The 23,977-nt window shown below is 44.9% G+C and overlaps 1 protein-coding gene across 5 annotated transcripts in view; it reads left to right on the plus strand.

Moving 5' to 3' along the window:
• The window catches only part of TUBGCP3 (tubulin gamma complex component 3), a 60,419-nt gene that overhangs the window by 23,695 nt on the left and 12,747 nt on the right, over positions 1 to 23,977 (plus strand). For 4 of the 5 annotated variants that reach the window (XM_067713643.1, XM_067713646.1, XM_067713645.1 and 1 more), the window contains 6 exons: positions 8,888 to 8,998; positions 9,336 to 9,444; positions 12,243 to 12,432; positions 14,364 to 14,499; positions 15,418 to 15,486; positions 17,980 to 18,115. In XM_067713643.1, the coding sequence (XP_067569744.1) occupies positions 8,888 to 8,998; positions 9,336 to 9,444; positions 12,243 to 12,432; positions 14,364 to 14,499; positions 15,418 to 15,486; positions 17,980 to 18,115 (751 nt within the window). The remainder of the gene's footprint in view (positions 1 to 8,887; positions 8,999 to 9,335; positions 9,445 to 12,242; positions 12,433 to 14,363; positions 14,500 to 15,417; positions 15,487 to 17,979; positions 18,116 to 23,977) is intronic. The other variant, XM_067713644.1, reaches the window with a different exon arrangement.

Consider the following 23,977-nt stretch of genomic DNA (forward strand, 5'->3'; position numbering starts at 1 on the left):
CAATTTTAATGAGACAAGTTATCTGTATATGTGTATATGTACCTATTGAAATACAGCTAGTTCCCCCAGAATGTAACATATTTGTCCCTAAAAATCAGTGCTATGCAAAATCATATGGTAAAAACCAGACTCTGACAAAAAGTAGAGTGAGGGGCATCACACTCAAAAACCTTGTCATTATGTTACATTAAAAAAGGATAGGAATTAAGTGGAAGCTGTAGCACAGTTTCTAACACATATTAAACGGTTAAGGAATGGGCAAATTCTAGAGTAAATATGACATTGACCTTGAAAAAGCCCTGGTATTAGCTTGTGGGCCTGGGTGGAGGCAGGATGGGCGGTTGTGGCTGCTGGAACGCGTGGGTGAAGGCGGCAGGGCAGTTTCAGGTGCGTCTGTGGGGATGTTCGTGTGGCCCACGTGGCTGGGCTCCTGTTTGCACCTAGTTTTTCGCGGGTGAAATTGCACGTAAGCAATCAGGGAAGCAGATCTGACCGTAGGTGGTACTGTTTTGTGCTTTGGGGACACACACGGCATCCACATGTGCGTGTGTGCTGTGGAGGCCCCCAGGGTGCCCTGTGGGCCTCCTGTGCAGGGTTGGGCTTGTAACTGTTGCTGCCTGGACACGGCCCTTTTGCCTAACATGTTGCTCTCCTGTCCGAACAGATTATGTTCTTTTAGTTTTAAATCTTACCCACATTATTAAAGTGAACACCACTTCATGTGCCTCCCTGGGAGTGTTTATGAGCTTCTCTGAAGTCAGTCCTGGGAGATGGGCTGGCTCGGCTGTGGGGAGGGCACAGCTGTAGGTTTGACTCCGTCTCGAGCGCTGGGTGGCTTTCCCGGTCCCCACACTCCATGCGCCCCCTTCGGCTTATTCCTCCTTCCTGTGTGCACTTCATGTTACCCAACCTGAGTAAAAGTGCTTTTAATCTAATGTATGAGATGTGGCGTTTCCTATGGTATTTATGTATTTGTGTTTCACTGGTTACTAGTGAGATTGACCAGCTTTTCATGTGCATCGGTTATTTTTATTTGTCCTACTAATTGCTGTTTGTATTGTTTCCCCATTTGTCCTGTGGATTTGTCTGACTTTTTAAGAGTCGAATCATGGGATGGGTTTATACATTTGGATATCTTGTATCTGTAATTGCACTTTTTTCCTTTAATTATTTTTCTTCAACCATTTGTTTTCACATTATTTCAGACTTAGAGGTGTAAGAATAGTACCGAGAATCAGAGGCTTCACGGATGCTCTCCAGATGTTGGTTTTGCCATGTTTTATCTTATACTGAATTCCCGTTTACACCCGAGTCTGTTTCTGGATTATTTTTTTCGGTTTGCTATTTCTTTGTCAGTAATACTTAAGCGTAGCTTTAAAGTTTGATATCTGGTAGGAGCAGCTCTTTTCACAATCGTCCTTGTTGTTTCTGCACATTTCTACTTACATATAGATTTAGAATTAGCTTGTTCGTTCTGCCAGATAAAACCTGAGAGAGTTCGTAGAAACACAAACTATCAAACTGACTCATGGGAAATAGAAAATCTAAATAGACCTATAACAAGTAAAGAGAATAAATCAGTGCTCTAAAAAGCTTTCCAGAAAAGAAGAGTCCAGGGCCAGATGGCTTCACTGGCGGATGTGACCAGAGTGGGGCCGGGGCCATGTCTGCCCCTGTCTGCCTGGCGGGGCTCCTGGACCTGCTTTCTCTGGCCCACCGTCCACTCCTCCCCAGTAACTTCCCTGCGTGCAGCTCCTGTCAGTCTTTGTTGACGGCTCTGCAGAGCTCACTTCCTGTGTAACGTGGCTTCATCCTGTGGTCCTTCCAGGAAGCTCTTTGAAACGCCCATGTTTACCTGGTTCCTGGGAGGCTTTTCTCTCCCCCTCCTGCTGCAGAGCGACTCACAGTGTCCCACCTTGGCTGCCTCTGGGTTTGACTGACTTGCAGCCCAAGGATGAGTTTTCAGTCCTTTTATCTGAAAGAAAACTTCCAGGTGGCCTCTGAGCTTTGCTATTTCTGTGGCATCATTAAAACTGCCTCTGCGTCCACCAGTTGGAATTTTACTTTTATTTTATTTATTTATTTTAAATTACTTAATTAAGTTTTGGCTGCGTTGGGTCTTCGTTGCTGTGCGCGGGCTTTCTCTAGTTGCGGTGAATGGGGTCTACTCTTCATTGCGGTGCGTGGGCTTCTCATTGTGGTGGCTTCTCTTGTTGCAGAGCATGAGCTCTAGGGTGCGCGGGCTTCGGTAGTTGTGTCACATGGGCTCAGTAGTTGTGGCTTGTGGGCTCTAGAGTGCAGGCTCAGTAGTTGTGGCTCACAGGCTTAGTTGCTCTGCGGCATGTGGGATTTTCCTGGACCAGGGCTTGCATCCGTGTCCCCTGCATTGGCAGGTGGGTTCTTAACCACTGTGCCACCAGGGAAGACCGGACTTTTCTTTTAATTGTTAAAAAGATATGATCCTTTAGTCCAGTGGTGCAGGGATTAGTATCCAGCTTTTATTTTGTTTATCTTGTATTAGGATGAAGTGCAAAGGCAGGCAAGACTAGAGACCTGTAAGAATTTACAGATGTCCTCTGAATAGACATTTTTCCAAAGAAGACATACAGATGGCCAACAGACACATGGAAGGATGCTCAACATCACTAATTATTAGAGAAATGGAAATCAAAACCACAGTGAAATATCACCTCACACCTGTCAGAAATGGCCGTCATCAAAAAGAAGAAATAACAAACGTCGGCGAGGACGCGGAGGAAAGGGAGCCCCGGGCACTGTTGCTGGGAGTGTGAATTGGCGCAGCCACTGTGGAGGGCTCTCAAAATAATTAACAATAGAACTACCATAGGAGCCGGCAATTCCGCTCCTGGGTATATACCTGAAAAAACGTAAACACTGAATTGAAAAGATACATGCGCGCCGATGTTCATAGCAGCATTATTTCCAATTGCCAAGATATGGAAGCAACCTAAGTGTCCATCAACAGATGAATTAATAAAGAAGATGAGGTACATATACACACAATGGAACACGACTCCGCCATAAAAAGAATGGAATTTTGCCATTTGCAACAACGTGGATGGACTCGGAGGGCATTATGCCAAGTGAGATAAGTCAGAGGAAGACAAATAGTGTATGCTATCACTAATATGTGGAACTTAAAAAATACAACAAACTAGTGATGTAACAAAAGAGAAGCAGACTCAGATGTAGAGAACGAACTAGTGGTTACAAGTGGGGAGAGGGAAGGGCGAGGGGCAAGATAGAAGTGGATGATTAAGAGGAACAATTGGTCATGTATAAAACAAGCTACAAGGATATACTGTATAGCACAGGAACTATAGCCAGTATTTTATAATAAGTGTAAATGGACTTTTAATCATTGTGAATCAATATGTTGTACACCTGAACTTATAATGTACATCAACTATACCTCAGTTTAAAAAAAAGATTTTACAGACGCACTGAATGATTAGTGTAGAAAGTGCTTGCAGTGTCTGGGGAGAAGTTTCGAATTATTTTTGGTTCTTACAGAGTAGGACTGTAAAAGGAAACCAGAGTTTCTCATTTTGCTACAATGACTATCCAGGGAAGCTCTATCGTGAGACATTTAGTGGCTCACGTGGGATCCCCCCTGTAAACTGAGAGGTAAACAAATTACGCCAGTGTGTTCAAGGTAAGAACATGATAGCTCAATGCTAATTTGTTTTATATTTTTGCCTTTTGGATAAACCTGTCAGAGCTATAAAGGATTGGGGCCTTCAACTAGGAACAGGAAAATAAGGGAAAAGTTGAAAGTCAGCACTCTTGCTTTCCACTTGCTTCAAGTGTTAGCTGAAACGCTCTGCTGAGCCTCCCAAACCTGCATCCTCGGATCGGAAGGTCGGGGCACTAACTAGAGAGAATGCAGGGGCTGCTTTCTGGACTGTCTCTCTGGACGCCTTCAGCCCTCTCCTTACTTTGTTCCGCTTACACTTTTGCTGGGAATTACTGGATTTAAAGGTTGACCGTGTACCTGTCTTACGCTTCGGCACTTTGACGCCCGCCCCTGAAAGCTGTCGTCTGCCAGGCTGCCTGGTTGGCTCCAGGGCCTTCCCCTGGTCCAGAGCCTCCGGCTTCTCTCCGCGTGGCCAGAGGCGGGTCTCTTGGTGGCGGCCTGCCTGTTGACCTGTTGAAGTTGGGGTCCTTTGTGGTCTGAATGAATGTATCTGGTCTTAGAAGATAAGTCGCTTGCTGAGGAAATTACCCTCTTTATTTCTGTTCTTAGCAGGAAGACCTTGGCGTTCGTCCAGCACTTCATGAGAAATCATGGTTCAATTATGCTTTATTTTTCCCTCACTTCTTTCTGTGTTTGACATAGTGGTGAAAATTAAAGAACCTTAAGTGAAAGTGCATCAGTAAAATAAAAGCATATTGCAATTATATTCTGACCTTGATTCTTTTCCTCCGTAGCTATATTTTTCGCAAGATTAATTATATCCTAAAGTGTGCCCAGGTCTCTCGGTGTTTGCTTCTAGATGTTTGCCAGTAGGTGATTGAGGGCTACTTTGCCCTCGGATGAAGTGATGCTACTTCTAAAGGTGACTGAATGCCTGAGTTCTTTATCTTTTAAATTACATTTTCTTATTGTTCATACTGATAAAAATCCAGCTGTACTCCAACTATCAGGATAAATTAGTGTGTTGTCTGTAGAAACTAGCTCTTCTGTTTAAGTGAATAACAGATAAATAACAATTTATATGCAGTTAATCTAATCTGTTGAATGGCAAGCCACAGAGCGGACACACTGTGGTGACTGGGTAACCTCTTAGATTGTTCATGGTGAGCTTGTGACACTTCAGTTTCTATCAGGGCTGATTTGAGTTTATGTTAAAGTGGTGATAGCCTCATTATAATAGTACTGAAAGCAGTCATTAGTTATGTGTTTAAAATTAGAAAGGGAATATAAATTTAAAAACTGAAGAAAGGAATATCAATAAATACTTTCAGAATTTAAATTGATATCTAAAGATAAGAATATGAGTTGGAAATAAATGTAGCAGTCTCATCCTCATGATGATAAAAGTGTTGGCATTTGTTCAGATGCCTACTTAAAGGGAACTGGCTCCATACCATCTAGGATCAAATACAAGGATCAAATATAAGACCCTAACATCATTAGAAATTTTGTTTCCTTTAATAGTTACCCTTGGGAGTAGATTTCTGTGAACAGGAAAAAAAAGTCTTTTTTAGTTGATCGCCTTGGGAAAACAGTGTTTCTAAAAAAATTCTTACTTGTACCATATGTTCACTCATTGGCTTGAATTACTCAGTTCTTTTGAACAGTATTTTTTTCTGATTTAAAAATGTGCAATTAAAACGTTTCTGAGTATGTAAACACAGAGGGGAAAATTAAAATTTATTGAATCTCATCATGAACCTATAACCTCTGTTAATATTTTTGTATATCCCTTTTTTACAGTGTATTCTTATATATTTTTATGTGTGTGTATATCATACCACGCATAGTATTTTGTAAACTCTTTTTTTTTAAAATAAATTTATTTATTTTTGGCTGCGTTGGGTCTTCGTTGCTGCTCACGGGCTTTCTCTAGTTGCTGCGAGCGGGGGCTACTCTTCGTTGCAGTGCATGGGCTTCTCATTGCGGTGGCTTCTCTTGTTGCGGAGCATGGGCTCTAGGCACGTGGACTTCAGTAGGTTGCGGCACGTGGGCTCAGTAGTTGTGGCTTGGGGTCTCTAGAGCGCAGGCTTGGTAGTTGTGGCACATGGGCTTAGTTGCTCCACGGCATGTGGGATCTTCCGGACCAGGGCTCAAACCTGTGTCCCCTGCATTGGCAGGCGGATTCTTAACCACTGCACCACCAGGGAAGTCCTGTAACCTCTATTTTTATTTTAAGTAAATAAAGAAAATAATTTCATGCCATTAAACATATATTCTTCTATACCAAGACTTCATAAAATGTGATCTCTGAAACTCCTGAATAGCACAAAAAACTGTGTATTTTGTGGATATAAGCATTTTTTTCCTGGGAAGAAAATCTGTAGTTTTCATCAGATTCTCAGAATGGCTTCTGATAGTTAACAGACTTCATTTTAATTAATTAATTAATTTTTTTCCAGCCATGACACGTGGCTTGCGGGATCTTAGTTCCCCGACTAGGGATTGAGCCCAGGCCACGCAGTGAAAGTGCTGAGTCCTACCCACTGGACTGCCAGGGGATTCCCATACTTCATTTTTAATGACTACATGATAATATTCTGTAATTCATTTTTACACATTTAGTGTGTATTAGAAGTATGTGGTGCCCCAAAATACTTTATTCCAGTAACGCAAGGATAATGTTTCACTCAGAGTTTCTTCATCTGTATTCACAAAGGAAGGTGGTCTGTAGTTTCCATTTGGGGCATTATTTTTATCAGGATTAGCTCGTGTTAAACGAGATTCATTAAATAAACAGGTACCGCACATTCTTCTGTGGTCTAGAATAATATAAGAAAGATACCTTTTTTTACAGTTTAGTAGGCCCCATGTCTTAGTGATAGCAGTTTACATTTCTGATTTCTTCTACAGATACTGCTCTTTTTAGAGTCTTCTCTCTCCCTCCCTCCTCTGTTTCTCAAGTCCCTTCCTTAGGTTTATTTTGGTTATTTACTTTTTGCTAGGAAACTATTAATTTTGTATTGCTATATATTTGCTAAAAATATTTTAAAAATTCTTTAAATCCATTTTGTATCTGCAGACACACCTTTGTAGCCAGGGTTGTGTGTTATTCACCAATTGGTGATTTGGAATTTACGTAAAAATCAACAAAAAGGCATTTAGGTATGTTAGGACTTCAATGGATCTTACAGTCCAGTGGGAGGACCGAGCTGCCATGTGTAACGTGGCCATTGCTGCGTCTCAGACATCCAGCTGCTGACTTAAAGTACTGCCAAGTACTCAGACTGTGGTCCAAATGCCATTTCTCCCTAAAAGGGACTGGGGCTCCTTGGAGAAGCAGCTGATTCTAGTTCGGGGGAGAAATGAACGCTTAGGAACCTAGAGCCTGGATCAGGCCAGCAGCAGGGAAGGCACCTTGCGTGGAATCTGAAGGATGCAGCGTCAGCTCAAGGCACTCCGCCCTCCCAGGATGGGCAGCGGGACGCCGGGAGGGATGGTAACGGAGATGGATCGAAGCACCAGATGCGCTCCAGTCCATCTAACTAGTCGCCGTGGACGGGTGTAAACATACTATCAGACACTCCTCAGCGTCTCTTGGTGGAGTCAGTTTTTCCCCTTTTAATCTTTCGATGTAAGTGACTGTAATGATCGCTCCTGGTGAGGACGCTAGCTCAGAGGAAAGGGTGCTGGCCTGGCCAGTAAAGAGAAAATGCAGCCCAGAAGGAAACAGACCCCAGTGTGTACTGTGTGCAGGGATGGAAGATCTAAGGAACTAAAACAGTGCAGCGGGAATACAGCTGTCCCTCGGTATCCATGGGGCATTGTTTCCAGGACCCTCGCAGATAAACGTTTGCAGATGCTCAAGTCCCTTGTGTAAAGTGGTGTGGTGCCCACCCTACCCGCATCCCTGGGCTCTGCATCCGTGGATGCCCCCAGCCAGGGATACGGAGGGCCCAGTGTGCTTACTAGAATAGTGGAGAATCTTTCCGTAATCTAGGATGGGAGCTCTTAGGAAGACAGGAGACCCAGAAGCCATAAAGGAAGACAGTCACCAACATGACCCAGAAAGAAAAAGACAAAACATGGAGCAGACCATACACAGTGGCAGATCATTAACTTGGAAACATTTGTAATTCTTAATGATTCACAAATGGTCACTCGCCCTTATATAACAAAGAGCCTCTGTGTATTGGTAAGAAAAAGACAGTAGAAAGATGGGATGAAGATATAAAAAGACAATTCACAGGAGAAAATCATGTGGTAATCAGCATTATGAAAATGGGCCCAGCTTCCTTTGTTGTCAGTGAAAGAACAGGACAAGCAACCGTGATTTTGCCTGATTGGCAAAATTCAAACCGAGCAAGGATGCAGAAATGTAGAGCTTCCTGTGGTGGGAGGGTCAGTTGACAGGGCCGTTTGGAAGGGAGATCTGGCGTTGTTTATAAAAATTAGAAATTACTTTGACTCAGCAGTTCTGCTTTTAGAGATTGCGTTTATAGAAATAAAAGCACAGGTCTGTTAGGACTATGACTGAAAAAGGAGAGTGGCCTCAGTGTAGTAGCAAACGAGCTCGAAACCATAGCAGCTTAGTTTCCTCCTTAACACCTGTGCCCTTTGGGATGTCAGGGAACAGGCGGCGGGGCGGGGTTAGGGACGGGGAGGAAGTGAACAGGGGAAACTTCTGAGCGCAGTGGTTCTGGGGGAGGGCGCCACGCGAAGGTCGCTTCCTGCAGTGCTGCGGGTGGACCTGGGGCCTCTGCAGGCGGTGCACAGCGGCAGGAGGAGACGCTGCTGATTGGTGGAAGGAGGAGAGGAAGACTCTGAATTGGCTTGAATTGAATATTCAAACAGCCCCAGAGGCTTGTGTGCCTTTCCTAAGGTGGTGGGAAGAGTCCGTGTGGATTAGGCAGGCCTCGCACTCAGATCCATGATGTACACAGCAGAGGCTGTGATTGATATTATATTTACACGGGCGACCACATGTCTTTAAGAAAAAGCTTATCTTATTTTCACTATATTTTGGTTTTAAAAAGTGGGGAATAAGTGATTCCATTTAGAGAGATCTATCAAAATGCCTCTTAAAATAAGATTTATTGTATAAATGGTAAGCCTCCGAATATCTGGAGAATTTTGCTTCCTAGAATTACTTACTTCTTGATGTTGCTGTTAGCTAATATTTCGCCATAAATATCACTTTTTAATGTTTCACTGCCTCTTTCCTTTCAGTTTTTCGTAGCATCAGATCCAACAGTGAAGACAGACCGGCTGTGGCACGACAAGTACACCCTGAGGAAATCAATGATCCCATCCTTCATGACGATGGACCAGTCCAGGAAGGTAGGGTGGGGCTGCTGTGACTGTGATGTGCTAATGCTGTATTTACCTGCATCCGGTGACAAAAACCAGTCTTCAGTTACACACAGTTTTGTGGCATTTTAGGATTTACATTCTTGAGGTGAAGTATATGTTAATTGACTGCCTCAACGCATTAATATGTGTTTGTTAATAACAATTTTTTCAGTTCCTGGAATTCACTTGATACTATCCCAGATGTTCTTATTATTTAGTTTTTAGTCAATAGAATAATTTGTTGCTTATGAATATTTGTAGTGCTTGGATGTTTGATCGTTTTAATTTTGAATAAAGGTAACTAGAATATTTTCCTTTTTTTTAGGTCCTTTTGATAGGAAAATCAATAAATTTCCTGCACCAGGTTTGTCATGACCAGACGCCCACTACAAAGATGATAGCTGTGACCAAGTCTGCAGAATCACCCCAGGACGGTATGATGACGATGATGGTGGTGATAGGGATGGTGGTGATAATGTGATGGCACAATGGTGGTGATGATGGTGGTGGTGGTGATAGTGGTGATGTCGGGGTGACGTTGGTGATGGTGCTGGTGACAGTGCTATATATTGCTTGAAGTACGTTTCGTTCAATAGGACTGACAGATTTTCTGAATTATAATCCAGGATACCTTAATACACAGTGTGACACATATAAAATATCTATTACTGTGTAAATTTTGAATTTTCTTTCTTATACAGTTAAACAATAACTAAGTGTAGCTATTTTACTCTCCTTGGTAACTTGTGTTACTTTTTTTATGATGCAGTGACAGTATGCCAAAGTAAGGAAACACTTGCTAATGAACTCAGAGGCTTGTTCAGAAATCAGCGTGGATTCCCAGCGTTTATGTATTCAGAATGCCGCACCGTGTTAACCGCTCTGTGGTTTTCCCTCATTTACTACTGCCCTCTCTGCCATTTCCCCCATTTGCTGCCTGCCCCATCCTCAGCAATTTCATGTATTCTCTGTGTGGCTGACTTAACACGGACAGCTGTCGGGTCTTGGCTACATTTGTTCCTTATACTGTTGTCTTGACTCATTCAAGTTTATTTTGTGTGAGGCATTGTGGTAGCTATAGGGGAGATGGTATGAATTCACCATGATGATGCTTTTCATGAACTGTGATCTAGGAATGGAGATTAAACGTACAAAAAAGTGAAATAATCAATAAGTAGTAAATGGTAGAAAGTGATATATGAAATGAGGTGTACAGATAACGTGCTTGAAGCACAGAGTGCAGTACTGCTAGCTGTAGGCACTGTGCCATTTGGTATATACAGGTCTCCAGAGCTTATGCATCTTGTATAATCAAAACTCGGTACCCTTGGACCTTCACCGTCCTGTTTCCCCCTCTCCACCGTCCCTGGCAGCCACCATTCTACGCTCTGATTCTATGAGTTTGACTATTTTAGATTCCACATGTAAGTGAGATCATACAGTATTTCTTTTCTCTGTCTGGCTTACTTCACTCAGCATGATGTCATCCAGGTCCATCCACGTTGTCACCAATGGCTGAAGTACCTTCTTTTTTCAGGCTGAATTATGTTCCATTGGATATGTACACTGTATCTTCTTTATCCATTCATATGTCCGTGGACACTTTGGTGGTTGCCATGTCTTGGCTTTTGTCAGTAATGCTGCAGTGAACACGGAGTGCAGAGATTCCTTTGAGATCCTGACTTCATTTCCTTTTTGGATGTGAATTGCTGGGTTGTGTGGTAGTTCTGTTCTTAATTTTTTTGGGAACCGCCGTACTGTTCTCCACAGTGGCTGCACTGGGGCTCCCTTCTCTCCACGCCCCCATCAGCACTTGTGATTTCTTGACGTTTCGATGGTGGCCCTTCTGCGAGGCCTGAGGTGGCGTCTCATTGTGGTTTTGATTTGCATTTCCCTGATGATTAGTGATGCTGAGCACCTTCTTGTGTTCCTTTTGGCCCAGCTTGATTTTCAGCATCTGAGAGGACTCGCTAGGGGAGATTCCAGAATGTGCTGGAGTTGTACTGAAAATCCAGAGCAAGGTCAGGGCTGACGGGAGATGTGGTTGCAGCTGTGTCGCCATGCGGTTAAGGCCAGGGCCCCAGGGCTCCAGAGCGAGGCGGCGGCTGCAGCCACGGGCCACACACATCTCCCTCTCACCCCTCTGGCTCCCCGTCTCAGGTGTGTTTGACACGCACTATTCTGCGTAAACTTTTTAGGGATTCAGAGATGCCAGGTTAGTTCTTAGAATATGGAGATCCCCGTACAGAATTTTTGGAAACACCTGTGCTGAAGAGGTAGCAGAAGGAGGAAGAGCCAGGTGAAGAGTTGTTTTGATGCCTTTCGACGCTTCCCTAGTGGCCGGAGAAGATAGCACTTAGGGAGGACGAGTGCCGTGCCCTGCCTGCTGTGGAGACCCGCGGGGGAGGCCAGCACCGCCGAGCGCCCAGCGCCCAGCACGTGGCGGGTGTGCAGGAGACCGCTGGGCCTCCGTCGGCGACTCTTGCCCCCTCCACTGCTGCCCTCTGTGGAGGAAGGTTGTTTGGCTGTCAGTACCGCTGGGAGGATGGGAGATGCGGACTCGGGAGGGCTGCTGGTAATGATACAAAAAGCAGTGGGAAAAGTCACATTTATATTTCTCATATGTGAGAAATTTTGGAAATTTAAAAGTGAGCCTAGAGAGTTAAGGGTAAATGTTTTCCTGTGGGAGCCTATGGAACAGAGACTGGCCAGCAGGCTCTGGGTCGCGTGTCTTCTGACAGGCGCTTTGGCTGCCATTGGTTGGCATCAGACCTTTTCTTTGACGTGAAAACCCTTCATGAATCAAACGCTGGTACAGTAAGAACACTTCCGGGGGGAGATATTGACATTTTTAAAATGACGTAGATCAACAGAAATGTATGTTGCCCCTCCCCCTCCCCCATCCCTGCAATATGACCGTGGTCAGCTCGGCGCCTGGCGTCCTCACATTACTGCACCATCAGACCTCCGCTTCTACAGAAAACTACATTTTCCTCACTGTGGACACCTTAGTTTCTCTGCAGTAATGTATAACTAGAATAGCAGCAGTACTGAAATAGGTTTTTCTTAATGGGCCCGTTATTCTGAAGCACAAACAAGCCCTCCTGACCACGCCCTCGGCTGTCAGCGAAGCTGTGAGCGGGTGTAGTGACTCTGTGTGTGTGAGTCTCATTCCTCCTCGTAAGATGCAGATTATGTACGTATGTGTACTTTTCCCTTTTGTTCTTTACAGCTGCAGATTTTTTCACAGATTTGGAAAATGCATTTCAGGGGAAAATTGACGCGGCTTATTTTGAGACCAGCAAGTACCTACTGGATGTTCTGAATAAGAAGTACAGCCTGCTGGACCACATGCAGGCCATGCGGCGGTACTTGCTGCTGGGTCAAGGAGACTTCATCAGGCACTTAATGGACTTGCTCAAGTAAGAAGGCTCTTGAGGGTTTTTTGTAGGCGTGCAGTAGATTTCAGCACGATAAAGAGCTTTACAGTTTCTCTTTAAAAGAATAAGCGACATTAGAGGAAATGTGTCGAATCCTCACAGAACGTTGGGAAGGTGAAATCAAGGAGAGAAAATCGTCGCGTCATCAGGCCGATGTCCCTCTAGCTCTGCTGGTCCTGCGCTCCGCTCGCGGGGCTCGTGCGCTTCCTGAGCGCTGGCACCGACCAGCAGGGGCATGAGGGGTGCGTGGTGAGGTCGGTTAGCCTAGCTTCAGTTTGAGAGTAGTCTGAGAAATAAAATGTATGTTTCAAGATGGAACTTTTTCTTCCATGTTTTTAGTTTACATTATTTCTTGCTAAAAAAAAATAAAAAACAAAACAACTTCATGGAGCAAATACAACTGCTCCTTCCATTTAGTTCCATGACGTTCCTCCTGGCACCGTCCCTTCTAGAAGGAAGTGTGTGTCCCTCCTTCCTGCCATAGAGACAGGAGGGCCAGCTCTGTAGCAGACAGCCGGGCCCCGGGCAGCCGAGGGTGGGCACAGCGTGGACTTGGGCGCCTAGGACTGGACATGTGGCTTCTTGGCGCTGCCTTTGGGACACTTCAGTCATGCCTTTGTGAGTCCAGCAGTGTCTCAGGCCTTTGGTCCCCAGACTCCATGTGTGTCAGAATCCCCTCCAGGGATTGTTGGACTGGATGGCCGGGCCTGCCCGCAGAGCCCGGCTCCGTGGCTTTGGGCTGGAGCCAGGACGGTGCGTCCCTAGAGGGTCCCGGCCGAGGGGAAGCTGCTGGCATGGGGACTGCACTTGAGAAGCCGCTTCAGCCACGGAAACTCCGTAGTTCCACCTCTAACCAGAAGGCCGTCTTCAGTATGAAAGATGATTGAGTTTGGGGGGCACACATAGCAAGCAGGCTCAGGGGTAACCTTGTTTGAGGTGTTAGCTCATGAAAGAGTTGATGATCTGCTGAACATGAATTTTTGGTGGTTATACTTCCTGAAGGAGCCTTTCTGCTCTCTGTAAGGAAGGGGGTCACTGGTGACTTAGGTACTGGTCCCAGGGCAGCACCTGTGGGGAGTGGGTGGAGATGAGTTTTTAGGGGGAGATGTTCTTTCAGTGGCCCAGGGGGTGGGGGCCAAGTGTGCAGGTTTGGGGTGGAGGAGAGCAGGTGTTTCGTGAACGTTTAGAGGCCATGGCCGTGTTGCAGATCGCATCATTTAGCCGACTTACCCGTGTTTGCCTTATGCCGCGTTTTAATAATTAGAGTGTCTCATCCTTGATAGCAAATGAAAAATTTATTTCTTCTCAAGGCCTGTTTTAAGTTTCTAGTTTTAAAAGGGGAATGTCATCAGTCTCCAGCTTGCCTCAGCTTTATTTGAGCGACACTGACGTTGTTGGTCCTTTTTCACCCTGTGCACACCTGGGGCGGACCTCGGAAATGTTAGCTTCATATTTAGGAATGCAGATGTCAGTAACCCTTAAGTGTTTGCTGGTAACACGGTAGTTCTTAGCCTTTAGAATCATGGTGTCCACACAGCCAATTGTTTTGATTTAATCTAGTCCTTTCTGCCCATTGGATCTGTACAGGAAGTTACAGTAGTTCATGCTACTGTAGGCCAGGCTTAAGTTTGAAAACTGTATTTTTTAACATGCGTGGCTCACTTAAGATTTTCAATTTTAAGCTGAATCAAAATTAATTTTAAAGAAGTGTTTTGCTCCCCCAAATACTTGATGAAATCTTATTTATAGTTAATTCTGTAGCATTCAGATTTTACAGTCATTTTGTTGCCGTGTTGTATCGGTTCCATTTGTCCTGTTAGGTTTTGTCACTTGAACTCTATAGTCTGAAGTTTCAGGAAGCGCATTGAGAATCCAAGTAACATCCTCTTTTGCTTTTACCAAACTCTGTTAAGACCAGAGCTTGTCCGTCCGGCTACGACTTTGTACCAACACAACCTGACTGGAATTCTTGAAACAGCTGTCAGAGCCACCAACGCCCAGTTTGACAGCCCTGAGGCCCTCAGAAGACTGGATGTGAGGCTGCTGGAGGTACCGCAGCTCTGGTCCCACCCGGGGCTCCTCGCTGGCGCCCTCCGTGTGGCCTGAGGCCCCGCTGCTCCGCTCTGCTCTCTTCTCTACTCTTCTCTCTGCTCTTCTCTGCTCTGCTGTCTCTTCTCCCCTCCCCTCCCCTCCCCTCCCCTCCCCTCCCCTCCCCTCCCCTCCCCTCCCCTCCCCTCCCTTCGCTGCTCCATGCTGCTCCGCTCTGGTGGGGGGGAGCTGGCCACCGTGCTTTGGAATCCCTGTCCGGTGGCCTGGCGTGGTGTGGCCTCAGACGGGTCCCTGCACCTCAGTGTGTTCTCCTGACAGAGGGCCGCCAGGGCTGCGGGCAGGGGACGTGCAGCTCTGTCCTGGGGCCTGGCCAGGTGGGTGCTTAGTCACCTCCGCTGTTGCTGCTGGTGACGACACCGGGCACAGAGGTGACAGATCGCAGTAGCATTGATCACAAACAGAGGTGTTTAGTTTTAGTTGAGAGAAGATGGCTTTTTTAGGGGAATGAGCATTTCATAAACATAATACACTGTTTGCTTACTTATGATGAAGGACCATTAGCAGAACCTGTGGGTTTTTAAAAAATGTTTACTTTTATGGATTAGGAACACAAAAGGCAGTGGGTTTTTGTCATTTAAGAAAATGCTGATGAATGTTAAAACTGATTTTACAATTTCATTAAAAATATGCTCTTTATTCCAGAATATTTGCAGGGCAGCTCGTATGCGCCTGTCTGTCTAGATGCTGAGGGTACAGGAGTGGAAAAAAGATGCCCTCCTCTGCTCTCAGGCAGCTCCCGCTCAGAACTGCTGAGTGGTTTTTAAAAATTGGGCTTTATTTTAATGCCTTTCCTTTGAGGACTCGACAGCTTCACAGTGGTGGGAAGCCCTGCAGTTGTGTGTTTGTTTTTGCTCTCAGGTCTCTCCAGGTGACACCGGCTGGGACGTCTTCAGCCTGGACTACCACGTCGATGGGCCCATTGCAACCGTAAGATTCCGCTGGGCGCCGTCGTAGCTGTTTGGGTGGCTGCACGTCCCTGTTGCTTCAGAGTCGGTTTCTCTCTAGAGCTCCGCGTGAAGTGCTTGCTCGCATCCCCGATGCGTCCATTGAATGAATGCTCGAGCCAGAGTCGTGTGTGTGTGCGTGTGCATGTGTGTGTGCACCAGTCACTAATGAGTGCTGAAGTGCTGGATTATTTTAAGAATTCTTAATATCATTTGTTCTTATCATAGGTTTCAGCAAGTACTTAACAAATGGGTTATTCATTTTGTTCCATTATTCTTAGACTGTAGTGACTAATTTAGGATAATTTGAAGGGAACTATAAAGTATTTTAGTGGCGTTGTATTTTTACTACTTGGATAAAATTTGATATTTAGTATCCATTTGAGCTGATTAGAAAATAGCTGCGCAGTTGTTCACGCGCTCTTCCACTGTGTTTAAAGAAAAGTTCTGTTTCCTTGAATGGTTCCCAGGTCATAAAGGATTGACCAGCACAGCTCTCTTGTGTGTCTGCAATTAAAATGCCCTCTTTAGTGCTCAGTTTTTCTTTTTTCAGACTTGAACTCTCCTTGACCAAGGTATCTCTTTGAACTTATCTCAGTCATTTTCATATCTGAAATATTGAAGAAGGACATGCATTTCTTCTAATTCTTGGGAGAATATTCTGTTAAGAAGTAGTGTAGTTTGGCTCTACTGTGTCTCCCTAGCGGTCTCTGCAGAGTTGGCTGTCCATGGCTGTCCTTCCTCTCCAGGGGTGATGTGGGCCCATCTCCTGCTGGAGAGCCTGCACCGAAGCCGGCTCTCCTGCATTCCCTCTGGGCTGACAGCTTTGCTCTGCAGGGGGCCCTGCCTGTCTCCTGTGAGGCGGTAGCTGCTGGGGCAGGCTTTTCACACGGAAACTCCCATTGTTTAAACTTTACCAGATCAAAGCTACTACATCTTCAATATACAGCTGTGCTCAGACTTAATTTTTGGTCATATTCAAATTAGTTTTTTCTCCTTAGATGTACGTCATAAATAGTTTTAAGTAATTATAATGTACAAAACAGGATATTTTAACAAATTATTTATGTTAGAAACTTTCATATTCTCTACCTTGTTAATATTGCATATATTACATATTATTTTTTCGTAGAATAAATGATACCATAGTGAAGGCAGCTGCATCGATTATTTCACAAAATGTAGGTGCCTGGGGTGATAGATACACTGAGCATGGTCTATATACACGGTTACTTAATTGTATGATTTTGCACATCTTATGAGAGTATCGAAGTTATGCATTGCATACCTTGTGCATAAATAATTGATCACGCAATGTTATATTTTCAAGATTTTAGATTTTTGAAAGCTCTAGTAGAGTCAAGAAAATAAGTTTATATCATAGATGTATTTAAAAAGAAATTTAAGATAGATCCCTGCCTGTGGCTAATAGGTGTCAATTTCCTTGCTGACTCCAGTGGGTTGATGGTCCGACGGGAGAGGCTGGATTGGAAGGAGAAGAGGCCTTGTAATTGGTTGGTGGAGTCTGCCCAGGACTCACACAGGGAGTGGCCTCTTCCCTGTCCAGTCTTTGCCCTCCAGTCCCAGGGTCAGCATATGTCCTGGGTTGGCATGTTCTCAGTGGAGTGGCTGTACCTGTAACCATTTTATTAGACAGCTGCAGATAATCAGACTAGCGTTAGAAATTGAAATAATTTTTAACTATCACATTAAATTCTGTGCAGTTGGATACAGAAGTTACTAGAAAGATAAAAAGGGCTGTTTTATTTAAAAATTTATGGTTTTAGAATCAGATTTTAGAAGCAAGTGGATTTCCTGATTTTTCCCTGTTTAATTTACCATATTAATCTCTATTTCCTTTCTATTCTCATTGAGATTGTCATTTTTTGTATAGAATTTAATTAGAATGGGTACATATCTTAGTTATATAGTTACGTCTTCTATAACACAGCATTATTTTAGATTCTTACAAATTCTGTGAAGAAAGATTTGGAAGGACAGATGTCATTTTGACAGTGGGCAGGGTAAGATCCATGTATTTCTACCCTTGGTCTCCAGGGTGTTACATGAGGTGTCAGGAGCTTATTTGTTGAATGTTCCTCCGAACTTTATTCTGCAGTAAGTGATGGACTGAGGGACCACGTCCTGTGGGTGCTGTTTCCCTGTGTGAATGCAGTGGGATGTGAATGTCCCCCCTCAAGACAGGTTATAGTTGTAAGGAATTTCGGCCACACTGAACTTTTGTACATCAGGTCCGTTGAATGTGCTCTGACACATAAACGATCAGCGTGGTTGCTGTGTGATGACGCTTTCCTAAAGTGTGCTGTGTTCGTTGCTTACATACTACTTAGAACGTGTTAGAGTTGGTTGTGTGTTCTCTGACTTTTTGTTTAAGGAAAAAAAAAAAGACTGAGCCCTGCCCTGGGAGGACCCTCACCTCACAGGATCCTGTCAGCCTGTGTTCTGCTCTTTCCAGGTGTTCACTCGAGAGTGTATGAGCCACTACCTGAGAGTGTTTAACTTCCTTTGGAGGGCCAAGCGGATGGAGTACATCCTCACTGACATCCGGAAGGGGCACATGTGCAACGCCAAGCTCCTGAGAAATATGCCAGGTAAACCCTGGCAGAGGGCGTGTCCCCGCCTGGCCCCTGGTTTCTAGCAGCTTCGCAAAAACAAAAGTGTTCTTAACGTATTGAAAAGTGGTTTCTTGTGCTTTTGGATTTGTCTTTTGTGAAGAGGCTCATTTGTAATATGCTTATCTTGACTTCAGTGCAAATCAGGAAAAGAAATTGAGTCAAGTTAGGTTTTTTTAGACATTGAAGTTTCTTTTAGAATCATGTAGTGTTCATATATGTACTTTAATTTTTTAAAAAAATAATCTTTAAGGAAAGAAAGCTGTTTAATAAATCACTGGCTCATTTAAAATTCACTAAGTGTTTTAATTAAAGTCTGTTTGGGAATTGCTTTAATATTGTTTTGGTTCATAAACCAGGACATGGGAAGATTTTACAATATTTTACAGTTAAAAGCTGTAATAAAACTCTCATGTCATGTAGTCAAGTTCATTTTTGTGTTTGTTTGTTTGTTTTTGTTTTTTTTTGTGGTACGCGGGCCTCTCACTGTTGTGGCCTCTCCCGTTGCGGAGCACAGGCTCCGGACGCGCAGGCTCAGCAGCCGTGGCTCACGGGCCCAGCCACTCCGCGGCATGTGGGATCTTGCCGGACCGGGGCACGAACCCGTGTCCCCTGTGTCAGCAGGTGGACTCTCAACCACTGCACCACCAGGGAAGCCCCAAGTTCATTTTAATGTTATAAATATCGAGTGACTTGAATTATGAATAATTTTGAAATCTTTATATTGGAAGTGATTTGGTCAAAACGTTTGAGAAAGTATTTCAACAAATTATGTCTCCAGAGAAGAACCACACGGTCATACTGTTAATCCTTTGGTGAAAGCAGTTCCTAAAAGAGGAGCAGTTGTTTGCAGAAAGGCTGCATGAGCTCTGCTTGTTTACTAGGTCGAGGTTCCTCCCTGGGCAGCTCCCAGAGTTCCAGAACTGTGACACCCCAGAAGCTGGGGGCTGGTGGGTACCTGTCCACGTGGTAACACGCGGAATCACAGGTTTACTGGCGTCCAGGCTTTCTGTCTTCCCGGCGGGACTCGGCGAGTGGTCGTGATGCTCTTAGGCTCCTGGCCGAGCTTCCTCCAGACTCACTTCGAGACGATTAATGGTAGGGTCCCTCTGAAGTAGCTGAGAAGGACTCAAGAGGGGGCGTTTTCTTTGAAAGCCTCTCGTGGTTGTGGACGGTAAATACGCCTTCAGCGTCCATTTTCTAGTCGATGAGGGCGGAGGCGCTGGCTCCTGGCTCTGCCTCTGCCGACCTCCCCGGAAGTCACGCGGTCGGAAGTCACACGGTCGGTGCGCCTGCGAGGTGTCCACTGGGCCTGCCCTCTCTCCTTCCCTGCGAGCACAGGGGTCTCATCTTCCTCAGTGTCTGATCGAGATCATTTCAGCACAGTGCAGATATTTGTCATTGTATCACTCTTCTCCTTTCGAAATAAACAACTGTATTATTATTATTATTTTAATATAAATTTAGTTATTTATTTTTGGCTGTGTTGGGTCTTCGTTTCTGTGCGAGGGCTTTCTCCAGTTGCGGCGAGTGGGGACCACTCTTCGTTGCAGTGCGCGGGCCTCTCACTGTCACGGCCTCTTGTGTTGCGGAGCACAGGCTCCAGACGCACAGGCTCAGTAGTTGTGGCTCACCGGCTTAGTTGCTCCGCGGCATTTGGGATCTTCCAAGACCAGGGGTCGAACCCGTGTCCCCTGCATTGGCAGGCAGATTCTCAACCACTGCGCCACCAGGGAAGCCCAACAACTGTATTATTTTTAGCTGTGGGAAATCTGAGCTCTGTAACAGATCCAAGTATTAGCTGGTTCTGATACGTTTTTCTGATTTGGATATCAGCAGTGTCTATGCGAATTGGCTTTTCTCTTATTTTGAATAGTCAGCAATGAGTTTTGTTTTCTACTTGAAGATAACTAATGCATTTATTTGATCAGTTTTCTGTGTAATTTTAACATAACTTGATCCTATTGTATCGTGTTCAGTTTCAGCTTCTTTCACTGAGCCTTTTCCCTTGTCATTAAAACTTCTTCTAACATATTTTTAATAGCATAATATTGCCTCCTGTGGACATATCATTTTATCTCTCCTCTTCGGTTGGGCATATAGTTTTTTTGATTTTTTTTTTTACTATTTTTCCACTAATATAAATAATGCCATAAGCTGTGTGTAAATATATATTTATATGCCTCTGGATATTTCTTTAGAATAGGTGAATTGGAATTGCTGGGTTAACAGATACGAATCTTAGGTTTACTGTGCATTTACTAATACTTTTATTTCTTAGTATTTATATTTTAACTCTGTTGGTACATATTGTCAGATTACTTTTCAGGAAAGTTTGTACCTGAAAAGTTTGTACCAATTTAATTTACATCCCCGTAAGCACAGCTGTCACTGGTTGATAGTTGTTGGATATTATGTTCAAACAAACTGTCAGTTTGATAGGTGAAAATGGAAGTTCATTTTATTTGTTTGTTTTGTATGAATTAAAAAAATTTTTTTGACCACACCCCATGGCATGCGAGATCTAAGTTCTCTGATGAGGGATCGAACCCATGCCCCCTGCAGTGGAAGCGTGGAGTCCTAACCACTGGACCACCAGGGAGTTTCCCCACTGGACCACCAGGGAATTCCCTGGAAGTTCATTTTAATTCCTTTTAATGCTTTTTAAATTATCTTTGAATGTAAACACTTTCTTTCTTTCCTCAGGAAATTGTTTTTTTGCCCATGTTTCTGTTGGAGTGCAGCCTTCTTACCTTTAACTTATAAGGAAGTGTTTTAGTTATTAACGGCCAGGCAACTTGATGAACAGAGATCAACCAGGAAGTTAGTCTTTTTAACACAGCAGATATAGAAATTTCCCACCAACCATAAATCTGAGGCAAAAATACAGGAAGATTCCAGAAAATGCTTCTGAAAGCAGCCCGTGGAGTCCTTCACATATGCACGTGTGTGTTTGGTCATGTGCACAGTATCCATGATCATCATCCCAGATATAATTTTAATAATATTCATCAAAATAAGTTGTTTGGAGTAAATAGTTACACCTGAAAACGATTTGCTCAGAGCAAGAGAGTTTGATAATGGTATGCCAAGCCGATTAAACCCATTTTTATATATGTTTGCCATTTAGCTAGACAGAAAAGATTATTGATCTGAAATGGTTTACAGATTTTTTTCCTTTAAAAAGAAATGGAAGTTCTTTTGTTAGATTCAGTTAATCTAAAAACTTGCTATTAGTGGCAACTAAATGTGTATTTCAGATAACATTTAACCAGATGAAATAGACAAATACAGAACTACAGGGAAATGAGCTTCCTGCCTCTTTCTCAGCCTTTGTGTCCTGGGGGCAGGGAGTGCATGGAGCTTCCCCTCCCCAAAGAATGGTGTTAAAATAGTCTCCTTTTTGGTCTCCTTGGAAATAAAAGTGAAGGAGGAGGAGGTAGGGGAAGTGGTCGGCTCCCCTGCTGGCACGGGACTTGTTTTCCTTTCTTGGTGATTGATATGATAATGATCCATCTTACAGTTGGCGTTCTAGGCTTAGTGGAATGGTGGCTCAAAGATGAGTAGATGTTTTTCTCTTTGAAAGTTCCTTTTTGTGTCTGTCCACGTGGGTGAGTAGGTAGTCCTCAGTGATTACACGCCTGTGATGTGTTCTCTTCTTGTTTGCCAGACTGCTAGGTTGAGTGGTTAGCGCTCTGCCCGGATTCTGGGCTGTGGCCTCGGGCTGCCTGAGAGGCCTCGTCTGGGTGAGGGCTGGCTGGCAGCACTTGCCTTCAAGGCAAGGATGGAATCTGCGCAGCGCTCAGCCCAGTACCCCTCGGGGAGCCCCACGTGGACAGGTGTCCTCACACTTGGCCTGGTAGACAGAGGACGCCAGATGGTGTCTGCAGGAGGCCCTGACCGGTGACCAGAGGTCTTGTACCCAGGATACAGGAAAGACCCAGAGTCTTACCAATGTCCTTTGACTCCATAGCCTTGAGAAATGAATCTCATGGGTAATTTGGTGATATTTGGTGAATATCATCCCTTCAGCTGTAGATAAAAGTTGAAGGAGGTGATTTTGAAATTGTGAATAAATTGTTTTAGGGTATTTTTTGGAAAGAAACTTTTGTAATTTTTAACAACACTCAAGACTATTTCCAGTGCATCTCCAGTTGGGCAGAAGCTTCTGGGAAAGATGTCCACACCACACGGGTCAAGCCCGTGAGAGCTGCTGGTGTATTTTAAAGCCCAGAAGTCCCTCCCGCAGCCTTGAGGGGCAGTAGAGGATTACAGACAGGTCTAATGTCTCACACCTAAGTCTGCCGGAGGGGAGATGGTCATTCTTGGTGTCTGTGTAAAGCCGTCTGCCGCCACGTTAGTCCAGCGGGAGATGTACTGTATTTATGTATTTATTGGACCTCGGGGTGAATGTTGCTTTGCTTTTGGAAGTTTTAGAATTATATGGTTATTTGTGGTTCAATTATAAAAACACAAGTACTTATATTTTAAGTATGTTTTAAGTGTATTTTCAAGGTTCTGGGTAAAGAGATTCAAGGGCTGTTTCAGGTGTAAGTTGTATTTTTTAGGAGTTAAAGGACCAAAGTATACCTTGTGAATTCAGTCTCCGTATCAATTGGGTTCATAGTCGTTAGAGCCTTACCTGGGCAGTGAGCAGTTCCGAATCCGTCAGCTCAGAGCACTTGCTCTCTCCCGTGCGGAAGGGAAGCACTGTGGTGGTAGAGGGAGTGCAGGCTTTACCGCGTGAGTTATTTCACCAGATCCCTTTTCAGGAGGCAGTGCCCTCGGGCCCCTTCACTCTCAGAGGCTTTATCTTGGGAGGAGGGTGCATTAAAGATGCTGTCCTCCGTGCTCCCTTCAGACTGGAGAACAGATCATTTTTCTAGAGTGAAAATACATTTGGTAGTACTTGAAGACTATGAAGAAAATAACACATATTTTACCATTGTTGCCAAATTTGCCTTTGGTCACAGAAACCTTTTGAAAAGGATGTGAGTGAAATAGTCAAGACATAGATGATGCAGATTGTCTCCTTAAAGTTTGAGGATCGAAATGATTCATTCAGTAAATAACGATTGGCCTACTCGGTGCTGCCCGTTCTTGGTATCCAGTGGTGGATGTGACAGAAAGGTCCCTGTGGTCAGGAAGCGTCTTTGTCTCGCAGGCAAGCTGGACGTGTCAGCAGGCACTTAGAGCGCTTTGATCGTCGTTTGAAGTGGGGAAGACCAGGTGCTGTGGGAGTACGGGAGGGAGACCCCCACCAGGTGGTGTCATAGGACGGAGGGGCTCCCGGGCTGGCATCTGGAGGTGAGTGCGTTAGACGGGAAGAGTGGGGTGTGGGGGAGGGCCGGGGGCCGGCAGAAGAGCGTGTTCAGAAGGAGGGCTGGGCCAGGTGCAAGGGCCTCGAGGCCCAGTGAGCTGGTGTGACTTCAGTGCAGCAGGGGCCAGGGAGGCTCCGCCCCGAGGGCTGAGCTTGGAGGCCAGCAGACTGGCCCACCATGACGGTGTGCAAGCGTTATGCAGCCCGGGGAGCCTGCAGCCTCGGGGCTGAGAGCCGTGGGGTGGGAGGTGTGGCCAGGGTGGACCCCTGGGCCTCTGCTTCCGGGCATTACGGGAGGAGCGGGGCCGGGCTGCCAGGTCAGGCTCACCTGTGTGAGATGTTTTTAAGGGTAAATGGATCTGCAGCCCAAGACAGATCTGGGCAGGAGGAAAAGACTTCAGCTTAGGTGATAGTTAGAGGAGACCCAGACTGCACAGAGCAGTGAAACCTGGAGTCACACTTCTTCCCTGATGTGTGCAAGATTGTCCTGGAGCCGGAGGCTGGCAAGTGGCCGCAGATGT

This window comes from Pseudorca crassidens, chromosome 18 (assembly GCF_039906515.1).
Source record: "Pseudorca crassidens isolate mPseCra1 chromosome 18, mPseCra1.hap1, whole genome shotgun sequence".
Taxonomy (NCBI): Eukaryota; Metazoa; Chordata; class Mammalia; order Artiodactyla; family Delphinidae; genus Pseudorca; species Pseudorca crassidens.